Source organism: Mobula hypostoma, chromosome 11 (genome assembly GCF_963921235.1).
Source record: "Mobula hypostoma chromosome 11, sMobHyp1.1, whole genome shotgun sequence".
Taxonomy (NCBI): Eukaryota; Metazoa; Chordata; class Chondrichthyes; order Myliobatiformes; family Myliobatidae; genus Mobula; species Mobula hypostoma.
In genome coordinates, this window is record NC_086107.1 from 68181334 (window position 1) to 68206483 (window position 25150).

At 34.8% G+C, this 25150-nt stretch overlaps 1 protein-coding gene across 3 annotated transcripts in view; it reads left to right on the plus strand.

The window, feature by feature from the left end:
• prdm11 (PR domain containing 11) overlaps window positions 1–24159 on the plus strand; it is a 117122-nt gene extending 92963 nt beyond the window's left edge. For 2 of the 3 annotated variants that reach the window (XM_063062223.1, XM_063062225.1), the window contains one exon: window positions 14821–24159. In XM_063062223.1, coding sequence (XP_062918293.1) covers window positions 14821–17003 — 2183 coding nt within the window. In that variant the 3' untranslated portion in view covers window positions 17004–24159. Of the gene's footprint in view, window positions 1–307; window positions 8067–14820 lie in introns of those variants that run through there. The other variant, XM_063062224.1, reaches the window with a different exon arrangement.
• The last annotated feature ends 991 nt before the right edge of the window (window positions 24160–25150 follow it).

The following is a 25150-nucleotide window of genomic DNA, read 5'->3' on the forward strand; positions in this document are numbered from 1 at the left end:
TCCAGAATTTTTGGCTTGTTTCAGTGAAATTCTCTTTTTTAACTTTACAAAACCATAAGCTACTCTGAGTTTACCTTGGTGAGTTACACTGAAAGCTTTGATTATATTTTAATGTCATCTAATTCTTTGAAGTCTCTCCTGTACTGAATGTGGAGTTAGTTAATAAATGTTTTTCTTCATACTTAGTACAGTTCTTGGGATAACTAGACCCACACAATATACAATATTAGGGCTAAAGTATCATGGTCAAGAAATCTCATTGAAGGTTGTCCATCGATCTTATATTTCTTCATTTTGTATTTTGCAGCATATGTTCAGCTGAAGTTTGCATACGTGACGGACAAGGCATTTTATGCCATGGTAAACAGCAAGTGCAGTGACAGCAGAAAAAAGATTCGTTACATTTTGGGAGTCCGGGACAAATCTGAAGATACTCCCAAGTAGCAGCAGTTTTGTGTGGGTTTCACAGTGGAAATCGTGGGGCTAACACTGAAGAAGGAGAGAAGATGGGAGCTGAGGTTGATGGGTGTGTGCGTTTACCAATGAAGGAGGAAATTTTTGTTTTGTCTACATCAATAATGTGAAACAGCCCCTAAATCTATTGATTTTATCAGAAAAGGACAACGTGAAGATTCAATCCATTTCAGTTATTTTCCATCAGAGTAGAATTGGCTTTAAATGAATCTGCTAATCCCTTGTCCTGATGCCCGCCACTACTAGAAAGCAGTGTATATTTATTTAATTTATTCATTCAGTAAACGTACTACAAAGAACAGCTGACAACATTGCTACTACAAAATAAAGAGAATGGAAATTTATTCTTTATTTGTGCAATTTGACTCAGTTTGGGTGATAAAATTACTTCTGAGGAAACAGCCTCCTTAAGAGATGTTACACAAATGGATAGGAACTAGAAATGACATTGACATTACTGACAACAAGTTTGTGATTCCACCTGATTTTTCTCCCCATTTCAATCATATTAGTTCTAGCCAAATACTGACATATTAACTGATTATTTGAGAGTTAGGTATGTGGTAAATTAGAAGCTTATTTTTTCCTTCAGAACATTCAGATTGTCCCGGCCTTTTCATCCATCCCCAGCAAGTGTTAGGTGTGGCATGTAAGCAGTAAATAAAAAAGCACAATAGGGATACATTTGATTTTTATAGTTTGCTGCTGGATATATTTCTCATTAATTGCACTTAAGCAAAAGCCGATGCATTTGCTGGCTCCTGGCAGAGCATTTGTTTTCTGCTGGCAGAAAGTGTTGCTGCTGCAAACCAAGTGATAATTCAACACATTAACCTCTTAAATATTGAATGTATCTTAATATAAAATGGAAATTTTACTGATAACACTATTTTTTGTAGTGTGTTTATACGTTTGTTCATTTTGTAGCCTCTTAGTTCACATTTTTAAATTTCCATTTGTTAGAACGGGTGTATGGACTTGAACTACTCCACAGACCTGGTTGTAAGTGGGTAAAATTGTGAAATCCAGTTTTCAAATGTGAGTGGCCCTCTTTCCTATAGGAAGTCATCTGTAATAAAGTGGAAACTTGCTAATGTAAGGAAGGTCACAAAATTTATTAGAAACATGAAGCAGAACTGATATATAACAAAAATAAAGTTGGTTTCTTTCAGTACTTGAGGATGACAACCCGTTTTTATTTGTTGTGGTAATTTAAAGGATGATGTACAGATGATTAATTTTATTTGTATTTGTACAAGTATGTGCATCAAAATAGATCCACATTATAATGAGGTAAAATAATAACTAACAACAATTAGTCAAAAAATAATCTAGTTTCAACAATGTATTACCATGGTTAGAGTAGAAATAAGGAACCATAAGCATATATCAGGCACTGAAGAAAAAAATTAAAAAGTTAATTTTTGTGAGAGAAATCTTATAAATTCTGAGTGGGAAGTTTTGCTTAAAATTGAAGTTGTCTCCTGAGTGGTATGGAATCATATATGTTCAAAATCTTCATAAATCTTTACAAAGCTAGTTATTATCCATAATTCTTGATTAATTTTCAGGCACACTTTTTTGGAAACGTGACTTTTTCCGAACTTATCTCCTCAGGAGCAGAGAAAAAGGCTTTTTAGTCCCTGGAACCTGTTGAACCATTCAAGCAATTATGAGTGATCTACAATGTAATGCCTTGTACTAACTATGCATTTATATACCATAATTGAATAGCAAAGATATGTTACTTTTATATTTCAGCTTAGCACCTGACTAGGCATCAACTTTAATTTTGGGAACAGTTCCAAATCTCTACTGTGTTTTAGATGTATTTTTGATCTTCACTTCTGAACAATCTAGTTTTATATATTTTACACTATAATTCATATTACTAGACAGCCTAACAACTAGAAACTTTCTGTCAATGTATCCTATTGATTCCCTTTAAAGTCTTAATAAGAAGGGAAATCAGATGTCTTTCAATATTTAATTTCCAAGGTTTTCAACTATGTCTATGTAATGTCTTCAAAATTTAAGCATTAGAATCCAGCTACCTTTCTGGTCAAGCCAGTGATTGGCAGATTTGAATGCAGTACTCTTTGCACAGCTATGTGTAGTTACAACTTGGCTTCTACTCTGTTGCATTTTGATTCTCAGTCAGCTCTACAAAATTTTCTGTATGTGTACGGGATATTTTAATGACTTCTGTATAAGGATCCCCAACTCTCTTTGGATGACTACTGCCTTGAGTTTTAAACTATTATTAAGTATGCTGGTAATCCTATGTAGATCCACCTGTGTGATCTCTTGAAGTACATTGATTATATATATTTTTTCCTGTTCGTAGCTTATTTTTATCTATTTATAGTGCTGCCTGGTTTTGTTCATCAACAAAATTGATGCCCATAATGCACATGGCAAATAGTTGAGGCCCCAGCATATACCCTGTGGACTAAGTACTTGTCCACAGTGGCTATCCATCCACTCTGTCTCCTGATGCTTGGCCAGTTACCAAACCAGATCAATAATCTGCTTTCAGTTTCATGCACTTATCAAAGAAAATAAAACTGTGTTCCTGAAAACTTTGGTTTAATTTTTAATTGAAGGTGAATATAACAACCTGTAATGTTCAGTAAATATATCCAGCAACCTAACTGAATGTTTGGTCCCCTACTTCCACTGATTTAAGTAATCTGAGTCAGAAAAGTGCTGAAGTATATTCAGCTGGGCTCTTTCTTTAGGTTATAAAGGTAAAAATTCTCTGTGAATTCTTCTCTTTATAATCTACCAGTGGCGCAGCCTAGACGGATGTATGTAGAATATGCCTCAAATTGGAATTGTGGCCTCTAATAAAATATGAGCGCAAATGATGAAATATCCCTTACTTGTATTTGATGATTACAGGTAGGTAGGGAAGAAAATGGTGAGGAAAGATCGTCATAACAAAAATCATAGCTTTTTTTTGTGACACAGTGACATGGCAAAGATCGAGCAGATTGAGAAAAGTGATAAAAGAAATAAAATATTGCTGTTACCAGAACTAGAATGCCTTTATTTTCTGTTACATAACGGCCTGTTGCAAATAATAGTTTCTTAAAGCCAGGTATGGCTAAGAATGTCAAAAATACTGTGCTTTGTTCCAAGATATTTTTCTTTAGAAAATATAGATAATATTTTCTGTTTTAATGCTTGAAATTGTTGTGAATTCATTTACCTTCGCTAAATAAACTGAGTAAGCAAGGGTCTGATCAGTTTAGGTTTGTTCAGTGTAATCAGATATCTCAAATGAGCTTGCGTTCCCATTCAATTTAATGGGACAGGATTTCATAAGAATAATAATTTCATTAAGAAAATGTGGTGGATACTTTTTATTATTCTGAACACTGAATTACAACTTCTGCCTTTGTAAAGAAATTGGGTAGTATTATCTGACTGGGATCTGTAAACATCTTTAGTAAAATCATCATTAGGAAATCTGATAAAACATTGCTAATGTATGACAATTTGAAGGTGAGCATGTCTATTCTGACACCTGAAAAAGGTCTGCTAGGCTATAAACATAATAAAAAGTGAACAGGCCAATGCCTGATCCAACTTAAACCTGGTGCATTGTTAGATTTGATTTGGGTATCCAAACAAGATGAGTTTCAGCACATCTTAAAATTTATTTAGGTTTACAAATTTGTAACTTCACAACATGTCACCCAGAGTTCTTACATTTTTGCCTACAACAAGAGGGCATGTTAAAAATTTAAATAGTATGTTGGAACACTTAACCACAGAATTTCTCTTTATGCAGTGAGCATAAAGAATCATTGGTTCAAAATCTGAAAGATTGCAGCTGTGTGTAATATTGATTAACTAATATTACAGCTGCTGTTACTCCAATTTATGGTCATAATACCATTTTATGAACTCCTAATGAGTTGTTTTGGTCTATAAGTAACACCCATATTAAGAAGACGTAAAGAAATGCCTAGTTTTATGGTATTTATTATGCTTTGTTAAATGGAGATTATAAAGGACAATATACATTGACTTTCCTTGTCAAAAGATTGCAAATATTAAAGATTGTAAATTTTTCCCATTGTCTGCACATTTGAAGCTTACACGGAACACCTTAATTCATGGTTTCCAAATCTTTCTAAAGAATGGGTTAAGCTTCTGTAAAGTTCTAGTTACAATTTCTATTTAATGTCCTTCCAGATCTGAATCAATTTTATTTCTGAAAGTTGGAATTACATTTCATTGTCTCAGGAGTGACAGTAATGGCTTCTGGTTCAAAACAAGTCTTGCAGGACTTGAAAGAGCGGAGTATTTTTCAGCATGATCAGGACGAAATAAGCATTTGTTGTGGTGGGCCTTTATGATTGTATGCCTTTAAATTAGTAATATACTCACAAGCAAACCATCTGTGTGACAACTCAGATATGACTAGCTTTCTAAGGCTTTTTGATTTTTCAGTAGATATGCTGCTTATATTTTAGAGGAAGTCCAAAATAGTTTTTCTATTATTTAGTAATTAGTGTAACACTGTTACAGCACCAGTGACCTGGGTTCATTTCTGCCGCTGTCTGTAAGGAATTTGTACGTTCTTCCCATGACTGCATGGGTTTCCTCTGGATGATCTAGTTTTCTACTAAGTTCGGAAGACATACGGGTTGGTCTCGGGTGTAATTGGGCCACGAGGGCTTGTTGAGCATTAGGGCCTGTTACCATACTGTATCTCTAAATAAAGAAAATGATTGCTTGTGGAGGGGAGCCACATCCATGCTGGAAAGAATGAACTCACTTTTATGCAGTGTGACCAATGATCATGTCAGAAAAGTTTAGATCTACATCTAAGGTAAAGTACACAATATTAGAGAAGAAATTTGTCCTATAAACAGTATTTTGAAACTCAAACCAATAAATTCTGCTATAGGAATGTGTCATCACATTTTCCTGAACAGCAAAGTTTTCACGGCTTAAAATAATTTCTTAACCAAATATAACTGAATTTTCTAGATAATCTGAATTAAACTACTATACAAATGTTTTGATGAGATTGTTGGCTGATGGCAAGTTATGGGACAAATACTTTCATTCAATAGATTCTGACTGACATTTTATACTCATTTTATTTAGGACACGTGTCCAACACAGAGAGATTGTATGTCATTCTCCAGTACCACATTCAGTATGAGGTGAAACGGTGCTACTGTAACCAACTGCAATAGAGGGTGCTAAATTTGAATTAAATTGAATTTATTGCTCAATATTCAAATGCTACCGCTTGTTGAATACTTACAGTTAAAAAGCCTATGTACAATGAAATTCTGCAGTAAGAAAAGAGAATGATAGAGTTTCTAGCAGTTCAGTCAGCATCTAAGAAGAGAAAAAACTTTCTTAGGAGGAATATGTTAGAACCCTTTTGAAGTAGCTCTCTATCTGAAACATATGATCTTTATCTTATATATTGATTCATTTGTATTTTTAAAATCTTCAGTTCTTGTGATAAATCTGGAGTATTTAGCCTGATTTCTGTCACAATGTTTTGCAATCACATGAGCGTAGAGCTTGATCTGTCTATTCGTAGACATTGTCATTAATTGATTAACCAGGATAATAACTATTATTGTGGTAAACCAATTATCAGAAATATTTATATTATGACAGCAAAGACTTGATTCATGCCATAATCTCCCCAATGCATCATTTATTTTTCTCTTAATGATTGTTAATGAGTTTTCATCGATAATCATTTTGTCTGGCAGTACGTTCTTGATGTACCATCATTTGGTCCTCCTGTAATCTTTATTCACAGTCACTAACTCCATAGTCTCTCCATGACTAACGCTGAATCAGACAGGTTACATTCTGTTATCTTGTTGACCAAGGGTTGTTTTTCCACCCATATCATCTCTATAAACCACTTTTCTTCCCCTCAGCACTACTGCATGGCTGTGTATTATTTCAACTCATTGGCTACCTATTTTATTGCCTCTGGACTCACCTAATTCAAACCAGTCCAGGCTGGCATCTCAACTAGTCTCTTATCTTTAAGTGAACTCATCCAAGCCAAGTTAGGGAGAGGCCTACTCCCATTTCTGTGTCAGAAATCTTGGCTGGAGGTATGGGAGAACAAGTTGGTTGGTTATCCACTGCTGCAAGTTTCCACCTCCTGCCCAACATCTGGATTCCATTTGAAAGTCAAGAATAAACTTTCAATCACATGGAGAATCAAATCATTATCCTGCTGCTTAAAGTAGATTAGTGCTCAGGTGTATTGGTTCATTTTAACTCCTATTATAATTTGGAATACTTCTTTAAGAATTCCTTGCTGAAATGTGTTGCTGCTGTTTTTAATATGTTATAAATCATGTGTAAGAGTTGCTGCAGAGTTGAGCTTTTTAGTTTACATTAGGGGGAAAACACTGAAGCAATAATGAAACTAGAATACACGTACTGGAACTGGGTTATTTTGATTTCGAAAGAATAGGCATCATTGAGCCATATCGCATATTACAAAACAAAATCCAGTGACTTTATGCTATAATCTGAACCTTATAAAACCATCTTCAGATCATTTGACTGCACATATCATCCTTAAAGCAGAACTCAGGGAAGAATTGTCTGACTTCACTATTTGTATTCTAATAATCTTTGTATATCTGCAGTGACTTCTATGATGTACTGCAAACTTCAAACTTTCAATATTCCGTTGAGGGACATAGACATGAAATGGTAATTTAGCTTTCCCCTCTAAAGATGCATTTTGATCTGCTGAGTATTTACAGCATTTTAAAAAAAATCTTTATGTTTACTGTTCTGACCACTCCTAGTTGGTTGGGTCAGTCCTATAAAAAGTCTATTTTTGCCTAAACTATTTTATTTGTGTTTGCATTTGGTTGTTCTTGTATTGGCCATTGCAATGCAGTGATGTAGCTCAGAATTAGTATTTCATGAATCAACACGTGTGTGTTGTTGCCTCTAGTGTCTCAAAAGACTTCAAAAATAGAGATGGAATGGAAGCTAATAAAATTTTGGAAGCTGGAGGGATAGGGAGAGAGAAAGACTGTTAATATTGCAAAATGGGATAGATTTTAGGCAATTCTGAGAAGTTGAGTGGTTCTGTTCAGGGATTGTACTGTGTCTAAGCTAGTACTGTACAATGACGTTAATAGTTAAGTAAACTTTATTAGCAGAAAAGATGTTACCACAGTTTCGATATGAGTAAAGTATAGGACCCATGACTTGTTAAATATGAAAATCATTCATCTTGTAAATGACTAATTTATTGGGGAGCAGATATCACTGAGATAAAGTGATGAAGAATAACCCTTTGAAAACTGGATAACCTTGAATTTGACAAATTATTTTTCTGAAATTACAGTTTCAGTCAAATTTCTGTAAAATTAGATTGTCTTTGAGAGAATCTTCTAAATTTATAACGAATATTTTAGGATTTTCCAGGACCATTCTACAAACTATTGCTAAATATTGCTATTACTGTATCTTTGCCTAACTAACTACTTCAGAGCTCTGCTAAGGTTGCCCTAAACGCACTCCTCCAAATGATAACACGAGAAAATCTGCAGATGCTAGAAATTCAAGCAACACACACAAAATGCTGGTGGAACGCAGCAGGCCAGGCAGCATCTATAGGAAGAAGTGCAGTTGACGTCTCGGCCCGAAACATCAACTTTACTTCTTCCTATAGATGCTGCCTGGCCTGCTGCGTTCCACCAGCATTTTGTGTGTGCTGCTTCCTCCAAATGATGATTTGTTTCCATTTCTTTTAGCAGAAATTAAATGTTTTCATTAAAGTGTTAAGATGGGGATAGGAAATGTTAGGCGAGGACACAAAAAGTGAAATACAAATTGAATGAATAACATTTATAAAATTTTCCTCAGCCTGTTGAACAAATACTCAATGTTTGGTCTAGAAAATAGCTTAACTAGCACCTTAAAGTCTGTATGTTTCTAAATCTGTGAAAGAAAAATAACTTGAAAGTGAAAATCCCTATGCCTCATCAATTCAATTCCCCTTCCCTCCCACAAACTGACAGATAGTTTCAGTGGTTGCCGGTAGAAAACCAGTTCTCTAGTCCTTGATTTCACATATTAAGGACAAGTCAAATAGTCAATATTATTATCATTTCCATGGAGATAAATGGACTTGCCTCCATTTATTTTCATTGCTGTTTACTTTGTACATATATTGTAGGTTTATGATTTTATCTTTGCTGAGCATATTTATGTGGGTTTTACTGTTGCATTGTTGATAAATTAAAATGAATATTTAAAGATGAAGGTGTACTTGTTCTTTTATTCTTTCACTGCTTGCATTAAAATTTGTTCCTCCACAATGTATCCTGTCAATTCTCATTTATGCGTCTTGGAATTATGATCCAGTTTGGGGGGGTGGGGGGTAATGTCATGGAAGTTTTGAATATTCTTGTTTTATCATGTGTTATATGAAGAATAGAAAATTGTGAAAATTACTATTGATAATAAGAAAATGAAGAATTAATGGAAAAGGTAAGCACGTTTTAAAATCTGCTGCAATGAGTGAATAGGCAAATGTTACTGCCTCTGCATCAGATTCTGTTCTACCTTCTGAGAGTAGTCCTTAAATTGTTCAATCATTTGAATCAAATGAAGTATTAGTGAACCTCAAGTGTTATTTGTGATTCAGTTAACAACATTTTTGAAGATTGTTCATTGAATTTCCATTCCATTGACCTTAGCCCAAAACTGTAGGATGACAATTAGTATGCAAGTGCTCCACTCATACTTTTGGAAAAAATGCTGAATTGAAGCCCTATCTGCATTCTCATTTGCATGTAAGTAATCCTAGGGCAGGAGTGTTACCTAGTCAGTATTCTCCTCAATCATCATCACTAAAAAAAAACAGAATAATTCGTCATCTTAATATTTCTGATTATTGGAACTTGCTGTGTGCAATTTGACTTCCTTTTTTTAAATTACGAAAGTGGCTTGGCTTTAAAAGAAAGTATTATTGGTTATGAAGTGTTTCGGAAGTTCTGATATTAATCAAGTCTTTCTTTAGGTATTGGCCGAGTTTCCTGATTTTTGAAGATTTCAACAGAGAAAGAGTATTTAATGAAAAGTAAAGTTCCATTGTTTTTGGAAGGCTGAGAAATTGACACATTTCGTTGGAGACGTTGGTCAATAAAGTTTTTTTTGTAGTTCTAACATTTAATTTAAAAGAGCATCTGCTGCAAATTAAAATATTTGTTTTAAAAATTGCCAGTTTCTTTTGTAATTTTGCACAACCATTTGGGAATTACATTGAAAAACTTGAATCTAAATGTTCAGTGACTGAAGTTCTCATTTTATGGCAATATAAATTGTATTTCTTTTTTAAAATCATATTTGATTACGTGTAACTGATTTTATGCAACACTTCAATTTGCCTATTCTAATTTCTGGAGATTATGTAAGGGAGGATGAAAGTGCTTCCCTCTTATATAAAGTTCTTCATAACAAATGCTGTGGAAGTAATTGGAATGCTGATGTTTCAGTTAATTCCAAATCTGAGATATAATATGTCAACATTGGATCTGAAAGCTAAAGTTAACCTTATAAATGTCCTGTTCTTTTATTGCACAAATAGCAGGAAAAGCTACTACTATTGTAGTTATGATACTTTAATGCCAATGAATGCTTGAATTAGAGGGTGTAAATTGATAATGTGCTGGTATCATGATAGCTGTACTTGGAATAACTTGTAATATTTTGATTTGTACTCCAGGGAATGCGAAGCGCAGAATCAAATATCGCTGTGATGATTGTACGTTCTAGTATCAATTGTTTGGCGACAATAAAGTATAAAGTATAATATCAGTTGTTGCAACCTTGTTTATTAGAAGTCTAGGAGCACAAAAAAAAATGCAAATCTGGACTATTTCTTTGTTGCCTGTTTTCAAATCTATTTTGTCCTTATTCACATAAGAAATTGTCTTTAAGCTTCTTAATCATACCAGAAATCAAATGAAAATCTATGGCTACAAAACGAGAGGAAACTGAGAATTGGGATAGCAATCAAGCTAGCTCATCATCTTATTAGTAAAATAATCATTATTTAATATATGTGCTATCTCTGTGCTAAACCTTCTTTCCACTTTGTATACACAGGATAGCACTTCACTGTAAATAAGTCAAGACTGAACACAGAGTCCTGTATTGGAATTTAAAGTTGCTGGCTGTTGGAGAGCTACACATGCACGCGTTAAATATTATGAGGCAAACATGTGCATCCATGCAAGATTTTAAAAAATTATAATGCCTTTTGGTCCAGACTGCACTCTTACCTGCTCTACCCAGTTCCAATCAGTAGAAGACAGCTTTTGTAAAGACATAATTGATTTTATTTCATTTTATTTTATTTAGTATTATATTCCTCTCAGAGCTTACACTAAGAAAGTAATCCAAATTTACTCCTGTTTTACGCCAGTGGTTACTCTTATTCTATGCAGTTGCACACATGGCATTCAATCTATCTCTTCAATTATCCTGATACATCCAAATTATTGGTACGTACTATATCGTACCCAAATTTAAAAGATATTGTTTTACTGTTATACTCTTATACCAATAATACATGAAAGGATTACCATGTATTTATAAAACAAAATTAATGAAATATTAGAATTGGTACTTTTAAGCTTTCACAAATATTTCAGGGTGCAATTCTCTTTAAAAAAGAACTAGTGAAATTAACAGCTGTTTTATTCTTACTGCTGTTTAGGTGAAACTGCAAAGCTACTATACATTCACCGATTGCACATGTAGGGTTGTCTGTAGAAATTTTATATGTTGTCTGTGATGCATGGTTCTTTGAAATACCATATTGGCTTTAGACTTAACATTTAACTATATTTAATAGAATGAAGTTAGGTATTTTACTTGTGGCTATAGACTAGATTCAACATAAGATTGTTATGGCTTGTGTTTTCCAGTTTAAAGTAGCGCTGTAAATTTTAATTAGTACCAAACAATCTCTGATCTTAGCATTAAAGTTGACATTCATATAGGAGGAAATGGTGTTATTGTTCAATGCGTTAGTTAACACTTGTGGAGGGAGATAAAGTTAATAATTTATGTTGATCTTTTGTCAGGACTATGAATTAATATTCCTTCAATTTATAATTATTGTAGTGGCCTTTTCTTAAAAAATGTAATTTTACTTTCTCAGTCTTTGTTCTTTCACTTTCTATACCTGAGTTTTGAAATTGATGGCTGACTTATGCTTGCCTGTTCCATAGGGTCTTCCTTCCTCTGATTTCTGTGCATGTGCATTGAAGCCTAAGTCACCTAGATGAGCTAAAGATCAGATATACATTTGATTTCCTGCTTTTCCTTTCAGTCCAGTGGCAAAGCTTTAAACTAGGCCTACTAGCTATGATCCAGCTATGGTTTATGTAGATTGTGTAGATTGGAGTCTCCAACCATTAGTAAAAAGTGCAGACAAATGGTTTATTTATTATTATTACTTAATTTTTAAAATATGGGACTTCTAAATGTTCTTTTAATTTATTTTTTATTATCATACGTATTTATGTCTATGTAAATTGTTTGACTATTGATCTAATTATTATGAGATATTTTGAAAAATAGTTCAGAGACATTTGACAGCCATGACTGGACTTTTCAGAGATAGTGCCTCAGAATGAATTGCCTGAAGCCAAATTACTGCACAGTCCCCCTGTTGTGATCAGGTAAATGCAGAAGGCAAACTACACCGATGTCAACCTTAGGGAATGATGTAAATCCAGTGTGAATTGGCCTACTATTAAATTTCCCTCTTTCTGATTCAAATTCTGAATGGCTTATTAATCATTCCTCATCTTTTTTTTAGATGTTAAACATCCCTGTCTGTAGTAGTGGGTTAGAAGTTTGCAGATTCAGGTCTCTCTTCAAATACTTAAGCAGTATAGTAAAGTCTCATGCTTATGTCACATAGGACATAATCCCAATATTTTGAAAATCTGAGGAATTACTGGCTTGGTGTCCTGGCCAATATTTATCTCTCAGTCAACAGTAGTAGAACAGATTACTATATTGCTGTTCATGGGAGATTATGATTTCCAAAACTGGTTTAAAAAGTACTTAAAATAGCCTGAGAGTGTTTTTTTTTATTTGGTGAAGGTTACATGTCTGTTCACACGGGTCTTGTTGGTCTAAGGTGCTGTGCTGCCTTTAATTTTTGGATTCTTGATTACTAGGCATGAAAGGCCAAGGGCAAGTAGAAGTCTGATAGGCTGTTTATTTCCCGGTCAGCAAAGTCTAACCTGTGATCTTGCACAGCTGGTTTTCTTTTGTAGCAGAATTAGATTTCACTGTTCCTTTGCATATAGCTTCATTTCCCAACTATAAAATAAAAGACGTACAATGATTTGTTATACTTTCTCTTTCTGTAGAAATGTGTACTCTTTCTTTGTTTCACTGCTTAATATTTTAATTTTGTATACCACTGACCATGGAACTGTTGCACTCTTTCACATAAATAAATTTGTTTCCTGAGTTGGCTCCCTGACTTGAGCTATCTCTAGGTTCCCCCTAATATTTCTTAATCCAGTTTAGTTGCTGGTGTTCTTTTTGAATTGTGATGTTCCATCCTTCAGATCATTACATGATGGTTGCTCGAATTTTGTATTTCTTCCATTTTTTCCATTTACACTCATGATAGAGAAAGTCTTAACACACGTGAATCAAGATTGTAATCATTACTTTTGCTAAATTAATAGATGGAGTGCATCCTGCTGTAATACCAGTTCATTTGAGTTATTAAGAGTATTTTAAAATATAATTGTAGAGTTCCTATGTATATGGTTAAGCAGAAGATGTAACAAGTTGTTCACTAGTTAAGAAATATTTGTAACACTTTGGCAGTTCAACAAATGGTATCTACCTCATAAACTTCTTATGTGTTTGTAAGTGTGAATAATATGTCAGTGTTACGTATTACACTGTTCATTTTGTTTGTATGTTTGTGCCTTTTAACACAAGGGTTTTAAGGTATACAACATAATACTGAATGTATTTTGACAAAATAAAAGGATTTTGTGATGGAAGGTTTTTAATAGATGGATGTGATTTATTTTCTCTGTATGTACATTTTGTACTTTATCTGTCTGGGCATTTAATGCATTGTGTAGTGATTGTGGTACACCAAAGGTGCACAAAAGGGAAAAGTGACAAATCATATTGAAAGATTTGAATATTCAGTTGCAATAAAACAAAATGCAGTATATTTTCTATTCGTGATGGTGGTAATCTAATATTTTCATTTTAGGTTTTTGAATCTCCAAGCATTAGTTAAATCTCGTGTTGCTGTAAATTCTTATTGTACATGTTTGAGAGAACAGGCTGCTTTTCTTGAAAAATTGCTTTAATGGAATAATGATCTTCATCGTTTCAATGAGGTCTCAGTTACATCACCCCAAATTTTCATAATACTAAAATATTATTATTATATTATTTTTCTAAACTGTAAAGTTGTGTAATGTAGGACAAAATGGCTTCAAAGTGGTTAAGAACTTCAAATTCTTTCTCTGAGTTGGAATAGTTTCAGAGTTACAGCAATAAATACATTACTATAGTTAAACAGAAAATAGCAATACTGGCTCAGGTTTTCCTGTCAGACTTGCAGTAATCAGTGGCACCCAGTGATATTTATGCAGAGTGCAGAATAAATTCAGTTGTTTTGGGAGATACGTGGCTAAACTCAAATATTCAAAAGTTGCCCAAGTTATTTCACGCAAATGGCATCATGCTTTCTGGTTTGTCATTGATGTGCATCAAATGGTATGAAGTTGCTTTAAGTTCTCAGATATCTACTAAATTCATGAAGAAAGTTAATTATTAGTCTTTCTAGTCTAAGTACCCTTTTAGTGACATAATTCCCAATCTGACATATTAATTTCCAGTTTGGAGTTTAATTTTAAAACTATGGTTTTAGTATTTTATAAATCCTTCCCATTTTTCTCCCTTAATTCATTATCTCTTTCTCTCTTTATTTCTATTAAATCCAATTTGAAATTACATTTATTCACTATAAGTTGCGATTTCATCCTAGTCCTCGCACAGTTCATTGCAAAACCTTGCAGCTCGGTAGATCCCAAATGCTTTTTGCCTCAGTGCAACATTGTCAGCTTATGCTTTAGTGACCTGCTACATGAAAAAAAATTAAAACCTATTCAGCAAGATGTCATCTAATTCATAGTACACTGGATTGATTCTGTCATACTGTAAAATATAATCCAGAATGTGATTAGATTTAAGAATAAAGTTGAACTTCTAAATTCTGAACATGGTTTTTCTTTTTCCTCATCCTAGCTCAAGAAGGACAGACTCCTGTCCCAGTTGTCACGGATGACACAAGTGAGCAGGAGATGGATTCAGCTGATGAGTCGATGTCCAATGAGATGCTGGCTACAACAGATGAAATATCGAAAATATCGACTGGTACAGGCCGGAGGATCAGACGCTTCAAGCATGAGTGGCTGAAAAAGTTTTGGTTCCTGCGCTATTCACCTACTCTAAACGAAATGTGGTGCCATGTCTGTAGGCAGTACACTGTACAGTCCTCCAGAACATCAGCCTTCATCTTAGGTTCGAAGCAGTTCAAAATCCACACTATCAAGCTTCATGCCCAGAGTAATCTTCATAAGAAATGTTTACAGCTTTATAAGCTGAGGATGCATCCAGAAAAAACAGAAGAGATGTGCCGGAATATGACGCTGTTATTTAATGTAGCCTATCACATAGCCTCTGAAGGAAGGCTTTTTTCTGATTTCAGATCATTGGCTGAACTGCTGAAAAAGTGTGACTTAAAGATCGTTGACCAATACTTGAATGAGGGAGACTGCCAAACGTTAATTCATCACATTGCAATGTCTCTTCGTGAGGACCTCTTTGAGAGGCTCAGGGTGTCGCCATTTATGAGTGTGATTTTGGATGGGCAAACAGATGACTTGGTTGCTGATAACGTAGCTATATACATTCAGTACATAACTAACGAAGGGCCAGCTGCTACAGAGTTACTGTGCCTACAGGAATTGAGCTCTACAACAGTGGATGGTTATACCCAAGCACTGGATAGGGCCCTTGGAGGCATAGGGATCAAATGGAAAGAGGAAAAATTAATTGTAGGACTGGGGTTAGATGGAACTAATATGACAACAGGACTAAGGGCGGGTTTAGCCATGAAGATCAAGAAAGCTCTGCCTTGGCTACTCTCTGTTCCTTGTGTCATACATAGGCCTCACCTGGAAGTATTGGATGCTATTAGTAACAAGGAACTAACCTGTTTGGAAGAACTAGAGAATAACTTAAAACAGTTGCTGAGTTTTTATCGTTACTCCCCCAAACTCATGTGTGAACTAAGAGCTACTGCAGCGACACTTTGTGAGGAGACCGAGTTCCTTGGTGACATTCGAGCTGTCAGGTGGATCATTGGAGAGCAGAATGTCTTGAATGCATTGATCAAGGATTATTTGGAAGTGATAGCTCATCTTAAAGATGTTAGTGGTCAGGCCCATAAGGCAGACGCTGCTGCCATTGCTTTGGCTCTGCTGCAATTTCTGATGGACTATCAGTCAGTTAAGCTGATCTATTTTTTGTTAGATGTCATTGCTGTACTTACGCGGCTGGCGTTTATTTTCCAGGGTGAGCACCTTCTCATTACCCATGCAGATGACAAGATAGAAGAAGCCATTGAAGAAATCAGTAGATTGATGGAATCGCCAGGGGAGTATTTACAAGAGTTTGAGGAGACCTTTCATGAAAACTTCCATGGTGTTCCTCTGAAAAACCTAAGAGTAGCAGAAGCCAAGTTTAATTCAATAAGAGAGAAGATTTGCCAAAAAACTCAACTCATTCTAGCTCAAAGGCTGGATTGCAATAGCCGTGCAATCATTAGAGCATGTCAAGTGTTTGATGTTGCTACATGGCCGCAAAATGAGGAAAATCTGATGAGTCATGGTGAAGAAGAAATCATGCACATATATAAGCATTTTGAAGTAATTCCATCTTTTACAAAGGAAATTGGACAAGATGGCAGAGATATTCGGGGTCATTTATTGCAGGAATGGAGAGAGCTCAAATCTGAGTGTTACAACAAGAATGGTTTCAAGGAGTTGAGCCGTCATATTTTTAAGTATAAACAAAGGTTCCCAATACTAAATAGGATTATTCAATTGTTGCTTGTTTTGCCAACTTCAACAGCAGTTTGTGAGAAAAGTCGTGGTGCCTTTTACCGGATACGTAACAATAACAGGTCTCGACTTAACCTTGACCAACTTAATGACCTTCTGACTATTGCTGTTAATGGACCACCCATTGGAAGCTTTGAGGCAAAGAGAGCACTGGACTGTTGGTTTGAAGAGAAGTCAGGAAACAGGTATTCTTTGTCACCAGAGATGTTAAGCAGAGTTACTTCACTGGACCAGAAGCCAATGTTACATGGCCTAGAGTTGGGAAATGATGGTGTAACAGATATTTATGAAACCATAATGTAAATGGTTGGTGCTTTTAAATACTTATAATATTATTTTCCCCATTTAATGGGACGAACCCAAAATACGTTGGTACTTTTTCAAAATGATATTTTGTGACATGCAAGTACAGATACCAGACCAGTGAATTTATTAGGAATTTGGTAAAATTTCACCAGTCAGCCAACTTTTAGGATCCAATTCCTAGATTTATTGTCACTTTTAGAAAATCAGATATTGAAAATTAAAATAATCAGCGTGATATGGTCTGCTAAAATTTTGGTGCTGTCTTGTCACCAAAAATATTGACTGCAGTTTGCTTTTAGTAATGCAAACATTAGATAATAAGCAAAGTCATTATAATTTTTTTTGAAAACTGTGGTTATTTATGCTGCCTAAGACTGACACAGGGCCACCTTGATCAGTCTTTAACTAACCTCTCATTTACATAAACAATAAATAATTAACAATTAGTGTCTCGGGAGAGGGAAGGGAGGGGAAGAGTTATAAGAGATATAAAATGTATAGCCGAAGGGATTAAAAAATATATGTATTTACATTATTTTTATAGATGATTACTGATTATACATTGTCACGCTTTTCTGTCAAGTGAGCATGTCTTAAAAATGGCAGGAAATGAACAAATGTATCAAGGAAATATATTTTCCTTTCTTATTTCTTTATTATTGTGGGAGGAAGCACATATTAACAGGCACAGCATTAGCTCACCTTGTCCAGCTCTGATCTAAGCTAGACTAAAAATCTATTGATATGTGTGCTTATATAGCTGTAGTGATAGAAATTATTGTCATGTCTGAGATAATTGACAGACTCAATTTTTCATCCAGTTGTAACTGGATGATAGTCTGTGTCTGAAATTGTCCTGAAATCTCCTATAGTGAGACTATTTTGATAATTTCAATTGGAGAATGGTAAAGTCATATAGCAATATTATGTATTGCAAGAATAATATTTAAACATTATCTTTCGTAGCATTTGTTGAAAAGCATAGCTTACTTATAATGCCAGATGTTGTCACTGGCTATAAAGCACTTTTATTACGTACTTTGACATGTATAAATGACACAAAATCACACTGCATCTTAGTCATGCTATATGTCTGTGGTTTTTACTCAGAATACAGTTCTGCACAAAAATATATTACTGTTGTTAAATCAACAAATCCACATGTTTAAGCTATTTTTTCTTCAGAAATCTACTGTGAGATTGAGACTTTAGTTGTACGTCAGGTATGACTTTTGAGCGTTTGAAGTAGAAACCTTGGAGGAACAAAAAAAGAAATACTTTATTAATGTAATAATTCTGCATTAAATTAACTTTACCAGTAGAAGTACAATTCCTGTCTCCAGGTGTCATTGGCAATGGTCAGTAAAGTTTACCAAGTAAATATGAAAGGCTGCTATTTCCAGGTGCCCTTAGTATAAAATTTACCAAATGTAGCTCAAGTTTTTCTATGACCACAACAAGCTTTTGCCATTTTAAATACTGAACAGCCCTTGCTGGTGCCATTAACTCCAGTTTAGGCAGGATGTTCAATACTTGATTGGACTTTCATGTGAACCTTGATATTAAGGTAAAGCAATGCTATTGTACAACCATAGATTAAAATTATTATATATCATTTTAAGAGGGCAACTTAATTTTCTCTGTCTTTACGGCTCAAATGACAAAGATTTGGGGAAAACATGCGATTGCCGGTTCTATATAGTCATTTAACTGAGTAATCTTAGAAATATCTATGAATTTAATCCTCTGCATATTAGTTACCAAGTGCAGCTTTATAAATGCAGCAAGACTCACCCTAAGAATGGATACAAAATGATAGGGGCTTTAATGTGTTAGAAATTGACAGGCAATTTGAATATACCTTTACTGACAAAGTGTGGATATGTGATTAAATTTGTATTGTATAGCCTTGCTAAACACTAATTTTGGCTGCCGATAGTGCATATATCCTAGGTAAGAATTTTAAAACGGCATAATTTAAAACTGATTGCATTATAGTGAATTCATAACTCTTAACTAAATAAATAAAATTCAGAATACTGTGAAAGTTTTAGTAAATTCTTATAGGGTTGAGCATATTAATAATAGTTCTAAATATTAAGATTGAAGCTGATTTTGCTAGCAGGTTCATTTCTGTAGTACAGCCTCATAAAATATATTTTCAAAATGCCTTGTTTAGTAACTAATATTAGGCAATAAGCTTACTTAGCATTAGGCAATAAGCTTACTTAGGAGCTAAGCTGCTGACAAGTCCTTAAATTGTATTAAATGTAATCAGTTAAAGGAATTAAAATGTACAAAGGCAAAAATCTTACAGCAATTAAAATGCTTTTGGATTCTAAAGTTAAAATATTTGTGCAATCTGTGGTTTGATCAGAATCAGAATACATTTTTCATTATTGGTGGACATCATTTGTAATATCTGCAAATGAAGATTTGCAAATGGAAAAAGGTGTGTTTAGTCAACATAATTAATCTCCAGTTTTAATATGGTTTGTATATTTTTAATACATATATATTTTTATAACTAAGTGTAAATTGTTATATTTTAAGTTACTAAATTTACTTGTTCAAAATTGTTTACTGTGATATAACAAGTAATCAATAGATTAACAATTACAGTGAACTAAGTAATAATTTAGTTAAGTAATTTTTATGCAGAATTGATGGAACTGGGAGTGAAGGTATTAAAGATTCAAAATGGTCACCATGGCCATGTTGGGATTCAAGTGGTACTCTCGGGATCAGAGGTCAATTGGAAAGGAGGAAGATGATGTAAGTGCATTGATAAAGCTAAATGAAGTCCACCATAAAAGCAATAATTTGAGCAGATGGATATGTGGGTGCATGGAGTGAGCTATCTTTCTAAATTTGCCTTTTTATGGTTTACATGATGTGTGTGGACTAACCATTATGCATATAAAAATTGAACCATCTGGATATAATAGAAAAAGTATATATTATTGAAGGGCCTCTTGGCAAGTTCAAATCACTTTTCAGTTGCCATTCGTATAATTTCTATCATTAATCTCTGATGGCCAAGGGAACATAAGGGAGAGAATGGCCTTACCAAACAGGACTTTATGTTGGAACTTCACTTGGATGTTGGCATTTACCTGGAGACAAAAACCACATGAATGACATACATTGTATTATGCAATTTGATTGGTGATGGTGTCAGTCAAGGTGCTGAAGACAAATTACTGTATATTTACTACTGGCTACATATATGATTTCTTTTTATTGTTTAGTTAACAATATAGATTTTTAAGCACAATGTAGCATCTATTCATATTGTGTTTCCTTCAACAGAACCCATCTTGTATTTGTAAGTGAATTTAAAATCACGGATTATGCACTTTTATTGAAAATTTATTTCTTTTTGTCTCTTTGTTAATCAATTTTAATTTTACATTACCTGCCTGATACCATTAACCTTATTTACTACCAGACCTCCAGGATTACTATTGGCATTTGTCAAAAACTATGTTTGATTACTTTTTTTTAAGATGTCCTCCATTTGATGAAGCACTTTGGTTCATCCTGATTTCCTACTCGATGAGTGTGTATATAGGGGATTTGTAGATTCAAATCCTTCCTCTCAGTTGATATTTGGTTTTATACACATATGCATTGCAAATTTGTGTCCTATGAATTTACTTTTGCCAAGACTTCATAACAGTCAAAAGAAGAAAGTAATCAAAGTAAACCTGAGTCATTGTCTGAAGGTTCCCTAGTAGTAGAGTCAATTTCAGATTTTCTTTTAAGGTACTTGCCAGTCAGCCCCTATATTTTAACTTGATTTAAAATAGTCTGAAAAACAACAAAGTTATGAATAGTTCATATATTATGAGCCTTCATTTGAAAGATGTTCTGTTGGATTTTTTAAAATGATAGAATAAGAAGGATTCTGTTTAAATTTTTGTTTCTTACTCTTCCTCATTCACCTTTGTCCTCTGTCTCCTTCGCAGCAGAACATACATTCAGCTTTCCATAGAAAGGAAGTGCTGTTAGGGCTTCAACATTGTGGCTCCTGCAACTCCAAAGGAATTCATTTTCTTAAGGTTGCATTTGTAATCACATATATGAAATGAAAACTTTTTTATCACATATAATTTTGACAGCAATTTCCATTTCATATGGAAAAGCAGTTCAGTATTGATCTGGAATCGACATTCAACCAGATGCCAGAGCAAGGAAGCGAAAGGAGTTTTCCACTGTTTACATATGACATTGAGTGAATTGTATGCATATGTTAGTATTTTAAACCCAGCTGGCGTAAGGTAAATGTTTAAGGAGGTTGGATACTCCCATATCCCTTCTCCCTTCTCCATTTTGAACATATGCATTTGTGACATATAGAAAGCAATGTCCATCCAGTAATACAGGCAGAGTCCTTTGCTGGCAGGGGCATTATAGACTTACATCCTGCTACTGAATGGCAATTACTGTTTTCAGACTGGTAAATTCACTGTAAGACTTAGATTGCTCCTAGGTGTTTGTAAACACGTTCCTCTGACTGTTAAGCTCAGTTAGTGTTCGTCCCAGACAGTTTCATTTCACTTTGCTTCACCTTGAATTCTTACTTGTTCATTCTGGTTCACTTTAAGATGTCATTCATTGACTCCACCATATTAAAGACAGAATTTAAAGATTTTATGACTTCATTGTGAATGCTGGATATATTTATCCAAAAGATGTGCTTATCCAGAGTACCCCATTCCTACTTTGTTGCAGTACACTGGTTCAGCAGTTTTTGCTGTGAATTACCTGTAAGGTACTTTTGATGATATTTACCAGGGAAATTTGGATAGGTTATCATACATAATACAGTTTCTTATCAATTTTTTTTGGGGTGGGGGTTACTGCAAAGTAATTAGTGATAAATACTGAAAATGAATTCAGCAAATTTACTTTGATTGTGATGCTGTGTGCAAATAATAGAATTCTATAGGAAGGAAGAAGGTCACTTCATTCGAGATAGTTGTGCAAGCTCCTTGAAAACAAGTTATCAAACTATCCCGGTTGCTCCCAAAACCTGCAATATATTTTCACTTAAAATATGCATGCAATCTGCTTTGAAAATTACTATTGCTTCCTTTATTCTGAAAGATGATAACAGATTGTGTATAAACAAATGGGTGTATGGTTTCTTTATGTGATTAAATCACATGCCTTTCCCAGTGATTCTTTTACCAGTTATCTTAAATTTGTGGTCATTGACCAATTGTAGCTTTGCCATTACTCTATACAAATTCTTCATAATTATTAACACCTTTATTACTTTTCCCCTAACTCTCTGCACTAAGGAACAAATGTAGCTGGTCTCTTATCTCTGCATCTCCTCTGCACTCTTACCAAGGACTTGATATATTTTCTTATATTTGCTGATTGAAATTGAACACTTTATCACCTGCCAAAAGCACAACACATAATTTATAATTCATACCACTGTCAGTAACAGGTGACATTAATAATACAGCAAAATTTATTGGAAGTGCACAATTTAAAAAAAAAATGAATCATTTTCAAAATTTGCAAGGTTTTATAATGTTCAAAAATAGACGGTCTACTAAAGAACAGTTACTCCTTGGCATCAAAAGCTTGCAGTTCCTGGTGAAATACCCAGGTTCAGTTTGCACTGTTTTGTCTTACCTGATCTCTGAGAGCACAGGAGCAGACATCCTACAGTTCCGTTAGTCTGGGGAATCTAGAAGGAGGAAACAGCCAAGGTTCACTTTTAATGAAGAGTGAGGGAAGAAAGGTAAAACCAAGAGGTGTCATCAAAAATAAGACATGAAAGTCTTCAACATTTAAAAGTCAGAGCCTAGAGGTTATAATCAAGTTTAGATAAATAGGCCTTCCGGATGAGGCAACACTTCACCTGCAAATCTGTTGGGGGTGTCTCCAGTACTTGGGTGCTCTCAATGCAGCCTGTTCCACATTGGTGAGACTCGATGTAAATTGAGGGATTGCTTTGTCAAGCATCTCCGCACCATTCCCAAAAATTTCCTGGTGGCCAACCATTTAATTTCTTATCCCCATTCCCATTCTGACATGTTGGTCCATGGCCTCCGCTTCTGCTGCGATGAGGCCACCCTCCGGGTGAGAAGCAACACTTCATGTTCAAAATAGGCAGCATCCAACCTGATGGCATAAACATCAATTTCTCCTTTTTTTCCCCCTCCTCCTTCTATTCCCCACTCTGTCCTCTTACCTCTTCTCTTCACCTACCCATCACTTCCCCCTGTGCCCCTCCTTCTCCCCTTTCTCACACGGTCCATGCTCCTCTGCTATCAGATTTCTGCTCCAGCACTTTGCCTTTTCCACCTATCATCTCCCAGCTTCTTTCTTCATCCCTCCTCCCCACTCACCTGACTTCTTATAGCTGTCTTCCTTCCATTCCCCTCCCCTTCCCCCTTTTTATTCTGACGTCTTCCCCCTTCCTTTCCAGTCCTGAAGAAAGGTCTCAGCCCGAAACAGTGACTGTTTATTCATTTCCATAGATGCTGCCTGATTTGCTGAGTTCCTTGAGCATTTTGTGTGTGTTGCTTTGGATTTCCAGCATCTGCAGAATCTCTTGTGTAGATCAAATTGTCATGCAATATATTGAGACTTTAAAATTATTTTAAAGTTCAGCTAAATGGGGTAGCCACTTAACTGGGACAAAATGTACGAGTCCCAGTGTGTCCCAATTAACTGGAATCCACTGTGTATATATATTTTTGAAATAAGCAATGCTAATGTTCGACAAATAAAAATAATTAGAGGAAAGGCTAAAACTTTTTACGAGCTTTTTTCAGTTTTCAATTTATTAAATTTGTTGAACTTTTCTCCAGATGTAGCAGACTGTTTATATTTAACAGGTCCATTTCTTCCTTCTCTCTCCACTGCACTAAGCCATAATACTCTTAGAGGGTAATTTTATTTTTCATGTTATTTGTAGGTTCTGTTTAAGGAAGTACAGTATGTAGTTTTTTTCTGAATATTCAGACTATATTTCCTGTCTAATTAAAATTTCCTCTGTAATCTATATGTTTAATAAAAACAATAATGTTTAATGCTGATGATTTCAAATAAGTTGAACTTCTTGTAAAGTATCTGCAACTCTTCTGTAACGTAAAGTAAAACAGAAAAAGTTGGAAATGCTCAGTGCCCATGGAGAAACAAACCAAATCAATATTTCAGTTTGCTAATCTTTAATCAGATCTAGGTAAAATTAGTACTCGTATATGCTTTGAGCTATAGAGAAGGAGGAAGGGTAGAGGGAAAAAAAGGGAATCTCACTAATTGGGTGAAGATCAAGAAGGACTGAATGACACAAGTGAAAATGCTGCTGGCTGAGAAAGGATGATTAAGACTTGTAATTGCAGTTGATCAGCTTGGACGGTAAGCAAAGAGAAGATGAATGGGAATATGTGGAGTGAAAATGAAACTTTAAAAGCACTGCAATTGTTGGCAACTTGAAATAAAAAGATGTATGAGAAATTCTCAGAATTAGCATCTGTGCAAAGAAAAATAGGTAATACTACACATTTATCACTTTTCATAACTAGCCTGCTCTGATACAAAACTGGAAGGACTATCATGCTTGAATTCAATGTTGAGGCCTTAATGTGCGTTTTCTGAAGATGAAATGCAATTTCTTAAGCTTGCACTGGGTTTTATCCAAACAGCGTAGGAGCACAGAGTGAGAATGGGACAGACAATTAAAATAGCAGCATACTGGCAGTTCAGGCTCATGCACATGGATTCAGAATTACGTTTAGTATCACTGACATACTATATGAAATTTGTTTCGTACGTAAAATATTTTAAAATTACAATAAGAAATGTATGTAACAAATTTAAGTGTTGCAAAACAAGAGCAAAAATAATGAGGTAGTGCTCATGGGTTGGTTGATTGTCTGCTCAGGATCTGATGGTAGAGGGGAAGAAGCTGTTCTTAAAATGTTAAGTGAATGTCTTCAGGCTTCTGTACTTCCTCGATGGTAGCATTAGGAAGAGGGTGTGCCCTGGGTGATCGGGGACTTTAATGATGGATGCTGCCTTTTTGAAGCATCGGCTTTTGAAGATGTCCTCAATGCTGGAGAAGCTAGTACCCATGATGGAGCTGGCTGAGTTTTCAACCTTCTGCAGCTTTT